The 14,024-nt window shown below is 38.9% G+C and overlaps 1 protein-coding gene across 1 annotated transcript; it reads right to left on the bottom strand.

Annotated features, from left to right (window-relative positions):
- Positions 1 to 906: 906 nt before the first annotated feature.
- On the bottom strand, positions 907 to 13,873 carry INSIG1 (insulin induced gene 1). Its single transcript, XM_032237294.1, has 6 exons — positions 13,721 to 13,873; positions 10,096 to 10,502; positions 8,529 to 8,653; positions 6,822 to 6,988; positions 5,723 to 5,822; positions 907 to 3,932 (listed from the first exon to the last, which is right to left on the bottom strand). Exons 2-6 carry the CDS (start codon positions 10,493 to 10,495, stop codon positions 3,903 to 3,905), a joined length of 822 nt encoding a protein of 273 aa, XP_032093185.1. The 5' UTR covers positions 10,496 to 10,502; positions 13,721 to 13,873; the 3' UTR covers positions 907 to 3,902.
- Between the last annotated feature and the right edge of the window lie 151 nt (positions 13,874 to 14,024).

Here is a 14,024-nt window from a genome sequence, read left to right as displayed (position 1 = left end):
TGTCATAAAAACCTGGGAATAATACCACCAGCGTTCAAAAACAAAGAATAATTTACTTCAGCCAAAGCTATTGAAATAACTCACTCTGGGAGGAGAGCTGTTAGTCTACAGCAATCAAAAATTAGAGGAAATCTGGCAGCATCTTTCTGACTAGCAACTCTTATTAAAAGGAATAAGCTTTTCATGAGCTTTCCATCTCACTGTTCATGTCCCAATTTAAATCCTACATCAGTTTAGCCATTCCGTGTACCTGATGACTTAGTAATCATCATTACTAAAGCTAATTATCTTTAATAAAATTCATCTGAAAAGATGCTACCAGCTTTCTGATTTTTTTAGTTAACCCATAGAAAGTTATCCCCGATGTTCAGTTCTGGTTAAAAGAGGAAACATCTCTTTTTCGTTTGACAGAAAAGTACTTTTCCTTCTCAATTAGGAAGCAGCAATGTATAAATGGAGATACATCTGGGCAGGTGAAATTTGGAAATATGACTAGAAATAGCCAATTTGATATAGTGGTTAAGGCATCCGTTTAGAAACCAGGAGAAGATGCGTTTTAGTCCCACCTTAACCATGAAAGCCAGCTTTGAGCCAGTCATTCTTTGACTTTGAGCCAGTCATTCTCTTGGCTCAACTGACCTCACAGGATTGTTGGGGGAAAACAGAAGGAAGGAGTATTAGATATGTTCACCACCTTGAGCTGTTTATAAAAATAATAAAGTTGGACTATTAATAAATATTACTGGACAGTTTTACAGAACACTGCAATGTTGAACAAGACTAATAGTTGTCTTATAAATAATAACTCCAGGTGCAATATTAAAGAAATAGTAACATTTACAAAGAAAATTTCCAACAACTGTATTTGTCAGATAACTCCTAGGAAGGATAATTTTTAACAAAATGCAGGAACTAAATGGTCAAAACCTTTAATGGATTAAAAAAAAATCCACACAAATACACACAGTTGAAAAATCTACCAAGTTTGAGAATCAAAGGATTCTTATCTGGAATACAGCGCAATTCCCCTCCCCCACAAAAACACGCTTTTCTTTGTAACACAAACTCTGATCACTTTGGTTCAGATACTTACAAGTATTGGCAAGATTGAACTTGGCTGTCATCTCAAAACACAGATTGACAAATAAACTTTACAAATTAAATATCTGATTTCATGATTACATATTTACAATTACAATTGTCCATTTTCTTAATTACATCTGGTAGTAAGGTATTACAGGAAGGTAGTTTTCCTGTGTGCAACCTCAAAACTAAATTTAGAGGACATAGTGGCTTTCATCTTGCACATACATGTTAGAGCATACTCAGATAATACCATTTAAACGGGATTATATAAGAAGTGAATCAATACACTTTAAAGAAACAGTGGAAAATGAAAAACCAGGCTTCAAAGCTGCAGCCTATAATTTACTACTCAAAAATACCACAGATTGCAATGTAACCTCTTCAGAATAAACCCATTTACTCTATAGTGCTTGAAGCTTCTTTTTTCCCCCCCCAAACTGCCACTTTGTTTAAGGAAAAACAAACAAAAAGCTGATTAATATGCTTTCCAAACAAGTTTGATGCTGAGGTGAGCAAATTCAAAAATTCACTTTGGAAGTGATCCACAAGCATTCAAATATTCCAATAACCTAGTCAAACCAAAGAGGGGGGAGGGGAGGCTCTATCCTCATCCACCTATATAGCCTCTGAACTCTTATCCTTTCTGCTCACTTCCTTTGTAAAGGAGCAGGAGCTATCTCCAAACTTGGCAACTTTAAGACATGTGGAGCATGACTGACTGAGGAATTCTGGAAGTTGAAATCCACGGGTCTTAAAGTTGCCAGGTTTGGAGACTCCTGAGCTGGAAGAGAAATGATTCTGGAATTATTGGTATCCTTCTCCTTTGCATTAACATGCTGTATGGATGTACTCTGAGAACAGAGGGAATCTCAAAACCTTTTCCTGGTTCCAAAATAAGACAATAAATTCTAGAATTTAGAAAACTAGCCTTCTGTTTTTGGCAGGCTTTTTCCAGCACCTGAATTTAATTACTACTTCAAAAAAAAAATCTATGGTGACATCTCAGATTTAATGTCCCCAGAAAGGCAAAAAAGGACCTAGGACTGTGGAAAGTAACTGTATCAGGGAATATTACCTTCCCTGAGCAAATCACTTTTGCTTTCTCATTCACCACAAACTGTTAGTTTAAGAAGGGAATTGAAGTCTTCTTCAGATATTGTTGTGAGTCTCCTAACCCACAGCTGCATCCTTGGAGGATTTTGTGTTGCTGCCTCCCAAACAGCTGTTCAGTGGGGGAGACCAGAAAATAAAGTTGGAAAAGGATCCCATTTGGAAAAATGCTGTTTTGGGACAAAACCTGGGGAAGATTCTTCAACTTATCTAAAACTCATCGGGGAAACTAGTGACTCCGCAGATGTTTTCGGCTCTCAGTTGTCATCTGCACCAGGCAGCATGATTAAAGATGATGGGAAATGGTTTGAAAATTATCTGGAGCTCCCCAACTTCTTCTGCTCGGTCTAAAACTTGAACCTTCTGATTGGACTGGAAGCTGAACGAAACTGGAAGCAAAAGTGCCTGAAGTTGAATGATAATGCAGCATGAGCTCTGTTTTGCAATTAGAGCCACAGGAGTCGAGTATTTCTCAAGAGTTTAGTAAAGGATGCAAACTAACAACACTAGTTAGATTATTGCTGATGTTTGCTTTCATAAAGCATTAAATAAGTTCAAAACTTTTTTCTCTTTAATATTGTTTGCTGGAGATATTAAAGAGGATACTACGAGGCTCAGATTCCATTCAGCTGTACATTGCACTTTAAATTTTGAAATTTAACACCCGCTCATTAGGTCAGTGGTGACTTATAGTATTGAACTATTGTGCTCACCCTGGAACTAGTTGAGTACACCAGATATTTAATGCAGTGACATTAGCACTTTTCCGTATAAAGCAATCACAGATTGCAAGTTCTGCAAATTTGCAAAATCAAGAACACAAAGTGATCTCTTCAGAAATTCAGACAAGAGATCATTTACAAGAGACTTTAACTAACACTATTAACTTTCCCCGTTCTTTTCATGGCAAGTACTGTTTCTGCTCTGAAACCTGCCCAATTCCCAGAGAATTTAACAAGCATCCCGCAAAAATGTCCTCTTCTTCATGGTATAGTGTAATGAAGACACACTTATTCGTGAAGTCAGTAAGGACCCATCTAAATCCACCCTGTCTAAAGAACCAGTAGGCTATCTCTTGGAAAAATGTAAATTTTGGCTGCGTGTTTCCAAGAGAAGTGATATAGGGAGCCATAAAACAGCCGAGCAGCTAACAAATTGTTGGTTTTCCAAGATGATTTGCTCCTCACCTCAAGAAGCCAGGTGCTTAAGACATAAATCAATGTAATATTCCTGTGCTAGCCCTTTTACAGTAGGAGGTTCTGTGAAAGCCTCTTCTCTAAGACCTGGGCCCTTATTTCTTTATACAGCAATGGTTCTTTCTTTCAGGTCCCCTTAAAAGCAATCACAGGATAAACGAGAAATACTATTACACTACTCCACCATGCCATACCAAGCAACTGTCTTTGGGTATGGGTAGAATTAAGATTTGCTTCAAGCTTTGAAAATGGCAGCTGTTTCAAGGACTTGGAAGGACAGCCATTAAGGTTCGGCTTATTGTGAATGAAAAGTCTGTGCTGAACTTTTTCCACCAAACAGTCAAACTCAGAAACTTCTCAGAAATAAATCAAGGTAACCTCTTGGCCACTTTATGGTGAGTTCATTCTTTCCCAGATTTAGGGAGCTCATGCTGGTAATTCAAGACGAAAAATCCTAGCTTGAACTGATCCTTTTTTTTGCTTTCACAAATACAAGTCAGACCCGGTTATTTAGTCACTGTGAGCCTTCTCAGGAACACCCTGTGGAGAAAGCAAAAAAATCATTGTACTTTTTAAAAAAAATCTGAAATCTGTCTCCTTTGAAATTAGGGTAGTTGTGTAAAAGCTTAGATTCCAAAATGCTATTACTGAAATGCTAGAGAACCATCTAGTATACCAGCCCTAAACATTTCAGGTAACTCCTTTCACAAAACACAGATAAGAATTTTGTAATCATTGAAATAATTACCATTTTAAAAGCAAGTAAAGGGAGGGAGATGTGCAGGCCTGCAATGTAGTGTCATAATCCAATGAAGCATCTTTTTGCTTTCAGCCACCGCCTAATGGTAACTACTCTGTTTGTTTCTGGAAAGTGGATTAAAGGTCAAAATTGGGCAATCGCACATCAGACTACAGCTCAAATGAGGCTTGGATCCCAAAATAAGCATGACTAAGGGAGGATACAGTTCCTTTCTGCTTTTGGCAATATAATAGCTGGATATGCAATGAAGCCCTATATGGGATGGGGCCAGCATATATTTGAAGGACTACTTCTCCCTAGTTATATCTACCTGGCCAACCAGGTAGAGAAGGCTGTGGGTCTTTTAAGGGGTATACCTGAAGGGATCTAGAAGACAGGCCCCTTCATTGTGGTGGCTCCTTCCCTTTGGAATATCATCACCTCTCGTGACTCTCTCCTTGCTACTTTTCTGGAAGACCTTGAAGACATGATTCTGTCAGTGGGCCTGCGAACCTCAGACTGATTCAGAAACAATCAAGCGGGTTGTATAATTGTACTTGTCATTGCCACAGGGGAAGTGTGGGAGACTCTGGGGTTTTTATATTGTTGATTTATAATGCTGTACGCGTTGCCCAGAGTCACTGTATATCAGTTGGCAGTTTATGTAAATCAATTTAATAAATAAGAAATAAAACAAATGATACTCCTTCTGCAGCCAGAGAAGCAGCCTTTGTTACTTTAAACAAGATGATTAAACACGGGCACAAACTAATATAAACTAAGGAAGAAAGACGAAAAAGAAAGGAATCAAAAGAAAAGCTAGCAGCACAAGAGAAAAAAAGTTGAAAAAAATAGCAGCGTCTATATTTTTCACATCTGCACTTATAAACATATCTTTTCACCTGCCTGTCTAAAGTTACATATTACTCTTCTTTCTATAACATATCTTAATTATCAAACCCATACATCACAAGTTTCTTTCATTTTTATGCAAAAAGTCCCTAAGATACTTCCAATCACCAATAAAAATGGTAAGCCTAATATCTGGAAGCTGTTATTAAGCTCATCTATTTGGTGGGTGAGATATTTAGGGGAAAAAACATTTTTCCCCCAATCTATTTTTCAATACATTTTATTTATCTAAAGTCTCTCCATTAACAAGGCTGCTAGCACAACTATCTTGAACCCCAGACAAGGATGTTACTTACTCTGCACATTTGTTATGCCAGTTGTAGATAGATGGAAGAACCAAGGCTTTAAAGAAGGTTGAGGCCAACATTCTTAGTAAAATCAATCAGTCCTTACATAGAAGGAGCAAGTTTTCTGAGGCATTTTCTGAGATTGAATGCCTTAGCCATTTCAATACTCAAGACACACTTAGGCATTTTCTGTCTTACTTCATTTACATTTATTGAAACTAGCAATAAACATGTCTGCAGACTGCCTAGGATGATATATGTTTACACAGCTTTAGAATACCTCTCATTATGAACAGGCATCATTACTTATTACATCCATAGGTAATAATTATGGTTTTATCAGCTGAAGATGCATTTTTCACTTTAAAAACTCAGCAGAGATATATAATTACCATAGCAAGTTGCCGTCCTATGTTTCCTACAGTCACACCGCCTGAGAAAAATATACATGGTAGCCAAGACCGGATATAAAGGAAATCTGGAGATGTATACCTAAAGGAAAGCAGAGGAGAAAAAAATCAAGGATTATTTGTAGTTTTTAGCATCTCATCAAAACTGCTCTGGACATTTCACCTTGCTGGAAATAATAGGGAAAGGATAAGGAATTCAAGGTTTTCTTATCTTAATAGAAGTACCAAATATGCATACAGATATATTTAAAATTGTTAACGTTAATATTTTTATATTTACATTTTTATGCCACCATAAGTTGCCCAGAGTCATTCTAAACAGGTGGCATATAAATTTAATAAATAAAATAGTGAATAGAAACATGCATATTTATAGAGAAAACTTTGAATGTATTCCTTTGCCCTAGGAAAAGGAAGAAAATTTTTAAATTTTTAAAAGAAAAGTTATTATGTAGCTTTGCAAGTAAGTCAATGGAAGTTACTATGGTTAGAATTAACAAAGGCCTCCTCTAACGTCTCTTTGGTTTATATGCACAATAGAGAAGAGGAACTAGAATAGTTGCTCAATACTTTCTCATTCACTTACTTGTCTGCAATTTTATAGGGCCTATAACTCTTGGCAAATGTTTTAATGAAAGGCTGGTTTTAGGCAAAGGAACAAGAGGGGGAAAATACCCTCTTTGTGCCCAGTTTCAGTCTTAACTGTACATATTACCAAATATAAAACTATTTTCCCATATTACACAGTTAAATTCTGATTGTGCACATAGAAATAAAGCTGTATTATTAAGTTAGGAAAGACATTTCCTTAACAGAATAGACATCAATATTTGAAGAGCTAGTTTGGTGTAGTAATTAAGGTGTTGGACTTACACACCATAAGTTTTAGTTTTCTCCAGGTGAGTTTAGGACTAGTGAATCTCTTTTAGGGCCATCCATCTCAGAATGGTGTAGAGAAAATAGGAAGTAGCAACAGGCTGGTAGCAACTACAGTAAAGTGAAATGGGTGCAGGCATAATTCGTGTCTTTTTTTAAAAAAAGGCTGAAAAATTAGAAAGAAGGGAATGCAAGGGGTACTTACTGATAAACTCCATTATAAACCAGAAACTGTGTAATCAGAGTTGCTACAAAAGCAATTGTAATCCCAAGACCAAGACCACTTCTTGAGCGATCAAATGTCCACCAGAGGCCCAGCGACAAAGCTGCAAGGGTCAGGGAAAGCTGGATGTTGTTCGCAAAATCCAATTTCTAAAAAGCAAGCTAAGGAAATTTGATAGACTGGCAAATTTCTTGCTCCACACAAGTCTTAACATCTATCCAAGTATCCCACCTTTTAAACCTTTTCACTTTTGACAAGTTCTTTACTTTTCCTACCATAATCTTTATGTCTTATCTATAACATGCACATGCGGAAATCAATTTATAGAAAGTACAAGAAGTAGAAAAACTGTATTCGAGAGATCATTTTCCTGCAAATCTACTGGATTCCTGTTTTCAACTGAACATTTCAACCTGCAGGGGGCAATCTTTTCTATGTATTTTCTAAACTCTCTCTTAAGGAGATACTAAATTTCATGAAATAAAATTTAAAGCATATCCTGAGGGAGAAGTTATAACACAGCAAAGAAAAACAAATTGCTTATTATTTTCACAATTAGGCAGACTGAACTGCCACATTTATCTTAAAACAATGTCTTGTATGAAAGTCATACATTAAAATAATTATAGGCCTACTGTTTTTTTTTTTATTAGTGTAAAATAAATAATTCTTGTGCTCACAATTTACTACCTTTCCAATAAATGTTTCTTCATAATACCTAAGCAATGCCCTATGCTCTGCAAGTGAAGAGATACAGAAGGGATTGTCTCACTTTTCTATTTAAGTTAGTTGGCATGAATAGTGTAGTTATTAGGTAAAAGTGTGGCCAAGTCTTTGGAAGGAAATATAAAAATCCTTCAGATCAGTCAGTATCTCTGTGCTGACAATAGAATGGAATCAAGCAAGCAAGCCCTGTGGATAAGGCACCAGGCTAGAAACCAGGAGACTGAGCCTAAACCAGCCTAAGCCAGGAAAAGTGGCTGAGTGACTTTAGTCCTGCCTTAGACATGAAAGCCAGCTGGGTGACTTTGGACTAGGCTCTCTCTCTCTCAACTCATCTCACAGGATTGTTGTTAGGGGAAAGTAGGAGAAGGAAAGAGTATATATGTACTGCCTTGGATTATTTATAAAAATTATAAAGGTGGAATGTCCCAAAGGTGCTTTTTCAAATAGCAACTGGATTTTCTGGTTTTTCTTTGAAGATGCTTCGCTTCTCATCTAAGAAACTTCTTGGATCAGAAGCAAAATGTCTTCAAAGAAAAGCAAAGAAAGCCCAGTTGCCTCTTGAAAAAGCACCTTTGGGACAACCATGACCTGGATGACTGAGAATCTCCATAGACATAAGGTGGAATATAAATAAGGAGGCTTTTTTGTCAGTTCCAACAGCTTTAGTTTAGATTCTTCAGGATAAAACTGAAAGAGAAACAATAAAACTTTAAGCAGAGACTTCAGAGCAAAGATTCCCAACTTCAGGAACGTTTAAGTTATATGAGCTTCAACTCACAAATTCTGATGGGGAATTCTGGGAGATATGAAGTCCAGGCATTTCCAAAATTGAGAAATTCAGCTTTAAAGTATAGATAGCACAGGCACTGATTTGTGAAACATAATTACTCAAAACAATTGAAGCTGGTGCAGTAATGATGGGAAAAATGCCAGGCAACGTTAAGCCTTTTTTTCCAAGGATACAGCACTTGCATGGTTAATGCCAACGAAGACGGCGATACATCGCATTACACTTGCCCATTCTCGTTTGAATTTGTGAGGTTCACCAAGATGGCTATCAATGCAAGGATACAGCAGGCCAATAACAGCTGTAAGAGGAAAATAAAAGAGATGCTGAAATCAGTTATGTTAACCATTCATTTTCCTCTCCCCAACAATCAGCAAAGCCTACTTTTCATTTTCTAAGCTACTGACGATTACAGGTAGTCTTCAACATTCGCTTAACAATTGTTCGAAGTTGTGATGAGTCCTTGCACTTATGACACTGCAGAATCCCCACAGTTACATGATCAAAATTGGGCATTTAAAAATCAACACATCTTTATGACAGTTGCAGGATACCAGGGTCATGTGATCACCATTTATGAGATGTGTGTGTGTGTCAATTAAAATAAATAAATAAGGGAAGCCAGATAGTTTAATGCTGAAGCAGACTGCCTCTGAAACAACAATTATTTTTACCAATACTTACTGTATCCACTTATAAGTAACTTATAAGAAAATCTCTCTAAGGCTCAAAGTCTATGATTTAAGCTACTATAAAATATAGAAATACTTTTTTCCCTATGGAAAAATCATGTCAAGTATTTTTCAGATCAGCACAATGACTAAGTGGCAATACCTAGGACATCTCCATGCCAACCATGTTAATCCACCTATTTTTGTGAAATAAAAACTAATTTCTTTTTCCCAACTTGACTTCCAAAGAAAATATTTTAAGTCTGATGCCATAAATGGCTCTGGAGCTAAAGTTATGTGCAATCTTCTGTCAACAACTCTATTAAATACTGTAGTTTGGAACCCAATGGCTGAAAATACCATTTTGAAATATCAAATATCAAAATTATTAAAAGGGATTGGCTGACCTAATTGAAAAGGAATTATAGTAATTCAGCTTTGAACTTTTATTTGTACTTTGCAAATAAAAAAGGGTCATTTTCTATGAGCATCTTGCTAGAAACTGAAATTGTTCTTAAAATAGGCACTAAGCCAGTCTCAGTTCCTCTCTTCTGTCAAAACATGTGACTTCCTTGTTTTTGATTGAGTATGTGGCATGTTCAGACTGAGAACCAATAGGAACTGGAGCACGCGACTCACCAGTTTCCACAGCGAGCCAATTATATGGCCAAGAGTAATGATGAATCATGCCAGCTCCTGGGTTAAAAACCTGCCAAGCAATAATAGCTAGAGGAAACTCTTCTGCTTTCCAGAGTGAAAAATAATGCCAAACTCACAAAGCCTTTAGACGGAAGGAGGAAACACACTGTGCTGCTAAAGGTGTTATTTTTTACATCTAATCCCAGTGACCTCCTTGTGAGGTCAAATACAGTCCTATCAAATATCAACATATAGAAGCTTTTAAATGCTACTCTGGGCACCTGTTTGGTTAAATAACGAGAATATAAAACCACTTTTAAAGCAAATAAACAATAGCATGCACCACTCTGGGCAATGAACTAACATACTTCAACCCATCTTGGAGACACAATTGGAAACCCACCACTTTCTTTAAAACAAGCTTCCCACTTACCTGCTGCCGTCCCACAGCAAGGGGGCACCCACCAGGCAGAAGAGAAGATTGTAGAGATAACTTCCTCAGGGAACAAGGTTACATTCCTCTGAATCTGCAGTAAGTTTAGCACCAGTGCAAGGAAAGTGCCCACAGCAAAAAGCACCAGGCTACGTTGCAGTAAGTCTCTGCTTAAGTTCAAGCTGCTACCAGGGACATGGCCTCTGTTTGGGCTGCTTGGGTGCCGTGCTGCATGACCCACTAAGGTCAGGGGAGAACTGGAGACAGATGAGGTTAGCATTTCACCCACTCTGGCTGCTAGCCCTGTTGCACTTCCACCTAGGTGATCCTTATATCTTCTCCTGGCTGTACAAGAGCAACTCCACGTATGACTCTCAGGTTGAGGTACAGGTTTCTCCATCAGGTTCCTGAAAGATATATGAAGGATCTTATGAAATACAGAATACTCAGAAAGCTATCAATATGTTATGTGCTGTATGTTTTTATCTCTATAAAAAATTCACCTTATACTTCTCTAACTAACCACATTATAATGTGGAATTCAATAGCACTTATGCTTTGGTAAGACCACCCATGGAATACTGTACTACATGGTTTCCACAATATAGAAAAGATATTGAGCCCTAAGAAAGAGTGCAGAGAAGAGCAAAAAAGATGATTAAGGGATTGGAGGCTAAAACACATGAAGAATGGTTTCAGGACTGGGTATGTTTAGTTTACTAAAAAGAAGGTCCAGGGGTGACATGACAGCAGTGTTCCAATATCTCAGCAGCTGCCACAAAGAAGAGGGGGTCAAGCATTCTCCAAAGCACCTGAGGATAGGACAAGAAGCAATGGGTGGAAACTAATCAAGGAAAGAAGCAACTCAGAACAAGAAGAAATTTGCTAAAGGTTAGAACAATTAGTCAGTGGAACAACTTGTCTCCAGAAGGTGTAAATGCTCCAACACTGGACATTTTAAAGAGATTGGAAAACCATTTGTCTGAAATTGTGTAGGGTTTGCTGCCTAAGCTGCCTCCCTTTATTGTTATTCCCCTGATAGCATTAATATAGAACCAAAGAAAATGACATTAAGGAATTTTCTCCTAATTTTTAATTTTAAAAAGTCCTCTCCATCTCAGGTCTTGGCCTACCGAATTACCTTGGCTATAAGAATTAAAGATGTGAAGTACTTTATAGTAAAACAGGCAATAATTGTATCTTATGACCAAGCTAGAAAACTAGAGATTTGATTAAATTGCTACTTAGCCAAGCATATTTATGAAGTCACTTGACTTCCTTATCACACAAAGTTGCTGCCAAAAGAAACTTGCTTTGAAATTTTAGAACAACCACAAGATAAAACCATTATTAATTTAAATATTTATACTGCTTCAAGGAGTATATAATGCCACAAAGATTGTACTGAAGAGTTTTATCTAGAATTCCAAACACAAACATCCGCATACAATATAAAGTATTATGATGTTAAAACAGTAAGAATTTTATAGGAATAAAACATAGTCCTTTAAAATTTTGATTAAATGCCAAAAAGTTGGTAACTACATAAGTAGATCTTCTCCAAGAACACCCAGTCCAAACCTGGTCCTTCACGTCTTCCAAAGATACACTTATCCACCTTGTTACTAACTGCCCTCTTCCCTTTCCTTCCACCTTTCCCAGCATCGTAGATTTCTTGAGTGAGCTGGATCTTCACATTGTGTGCAAAACATGATAATTTGACCTTGGGCATTTTTGCCTCCAGAGAGAAGAATCCAGGACAAGTTATTCTACGGGCAACATTTATTTACTTGGCTGCCCATGGTTGTCTCTGTACTCTTCTCCAACACCAAAATTCAAAACTTTCTCTATCTTTCCTGCTTCTTCAGGATTTAATTTCTATGAAGTGCATGCAGAATTCTGATTTTTACATGTATAGACCAGGGATCTTCAATTTGGCAACTTTAAGGAATTGTGGAATTCAACTCTCAGACTTCCTCAGCCAAGAATGCTGGCTGGGGAATTCTGGGAGTTGAGGTCCACAAGTCTTAAAGCTGCCAAGGTTGGACACTCTGGTATAGACTCTTCAAGCTTAACCCAGTATGAAATGCAGCATTAAATTGCCCCAATACCAGTGACATGGCATGTTTAAGTAACCAAATAAAAGCAGTGTTGGAAGGAATCTTGGAGGTCTTCTAGTCCAATGCTCAAGCAGGATACACTATACCATTTTGGACAAATGGTTGTGTCTTTCTTTTCAAAAGAAAGTTTTCACATAGCTAGAGCCTATAATCTAAATGCTCTCACCATGTAGATAATTCCCCCCCCCCCTTTACAGGGCAAACTGTAATAAGATGCCAGAGTAGTTTTGTCTATTTGGTGCTACAAGAATGTTAATATTGTAGGAAAAAGACTGCCTCTTGGGAGATGTACCTGAAGGCCACTGTATCTAGTCACAGAATCCCTTCTGCTTAGGGATAGAACCACCAGTCTGATATCTGACTTTACCATATTCTCCTATCAGGTAAGAAGGAGGAGTAAAACAAGTCTCCCTCCAATTCAGTCCAGCTGTGCTTTCTCAAGATTTCACCAGGCTAAGCATGTGACTTCAAACTTTGGAAAAAGCTAAGCAGGCTCAATCTTCATAATTGGATACGAGACCACCAGGAGAAACTTGGCCAGCTTGGGAAACTTGGTAAATATTCTGGAAGACAGTGGCAAGCCATATTCCCATATCCTTGGCAGAAAAAAAAAATGACAAGAAGTCACGTGAAGCTTGACTCACGGGTCTGCTTACATTTTCTACTTTAGGTGCAGCAGAGACTTACAAATCGGCCTCCCTTTCAGTCTTTAAAGATTTGAAGGAAGCTTAAAGCTTCTGATGTCATTTCTCTCTTGACCCCCAGGCTCTTAACCACTAAGTCCTGCCACTGATACCTGCAAGCAACCATTCAGAGAATATAAGGTGCAATATGAGATGCATATTATGAGAAGCAAACCATGCACGGTTGTTAAACATGGGCCACTCAAGCCTCCCATCTATACCTATTACAATGCAGAAAGCATTTACAAAGAACCACTAAGTGATCCCAACCTAAAGGTCCATCTGGATTTTTTTTTTTTTTTTTACAAATTAAGTTTCTTCCAACCTGTGGTCAGTCAGAAAAACGACACCCCTCTTCTGGAGGGTGCCCAGTTAGTTTGTTTGTTTGTTTGTGTGTGTGTGTGTGTGTGTGTGTGTGTGTGTGTGTGAGAATTTGCTGCAAAAGGCTAGAGAAAAAGGCAGACGTTCGATTCTAGGTAGAGGCAGATGTGGGGTCTCCTGCTTGGGCAGGGGTAGTGGTGGACTAGATGACCTGCAAGGTCCCTTCAAGCTCTGTTGATCGGTTACCTCCCACCCCCACTCTCCCTTTGGCAGATACGAAGGCCTCTAAGACCCACCGGGCGTTCCCCATCCCACCCTTGTGTCGGGTACCCTCAGGTCCAACGGTGGAGTCTCAGGTGACCGTTAACTGCCAGTCTTCCACGAAGCAGTTACCGTTTGGGGGTGGGGGGGAAGAAGCGCCCCTTTCTCTCATATTCACACACACACACTCCCTCTCCCCAATACAGCCCACCCTCCCTCTTCCCCTTCCCCTTCCCCTACCTGCTGGGATTCTGGCTGCGGCAGCGCCCCTCTCAATCGGCCCTCACGCATACGCGCCCGGCCGGCTTATAAAGCCGCGAGCGCCGCGGCGCGAGGCACTCCGTGCGGCGCGCTCCTCCGCCCCTCCACAGCGGGGCTTGGAGGGCTGACGCGGCGGAGGGTGGGGGGGGGGTGAGGAGGGGGGGAAGGCGGGGCGGTCGAGCAGTCCCGGCAACAGCATTGCAGTCTGGTGAGGCCAGCCAGCCAATGGGAGTCAGGCGGGCCATATGACGTGAGGGACACACCACCCGCTCTTCCCTCAACT

The sequence above is a fragment of the Thamnophis elegans genome, chromosome Z (genome assembly GCF_009769535.1).
Source record: "Thamnophis elegans isolate rThaEle1 chromosome Z, rThaEle1.pri, whole genome shotgun sequence".
Taxonomy (NCBI): domain Eukaryota; kingdom Metazoa; phylum Chordata; class Lepidosauria; order Squamata; family Colubridae; genus Thamnophis; species Thamnophis elegans.
Note: the sequence above shows the minus strand (reverse complement) of the source record. Positions and strands in the feature narration are given on the sequence as shown.

Excerpts from the sequence above, each read along its gene's own strand:
- INSIG1 (XM_032237294.1), bottom strand. The coding sequence starts at position 10,495 with ATGGAGAAACCTGTACCTCAACCTGAGAGTCATACGTGGAGTTGCTCT. Across the intron at positions 8,654-10,095 it reads TTGCTGTGGGACGGCAGCAG|CTGTTATTGGCCTGCTGTAT; the intron begins GTAAGTGGGAAG and ends TTCCTCTTACAG. Across the intron at positions 6,989-8,528 it reads GCATTAACCATGCAAGTGCT|AAATTGGATTTTGCGAACAA; the intron begins GTATCCTTGGAA and ends CTTGCTTTTTAG.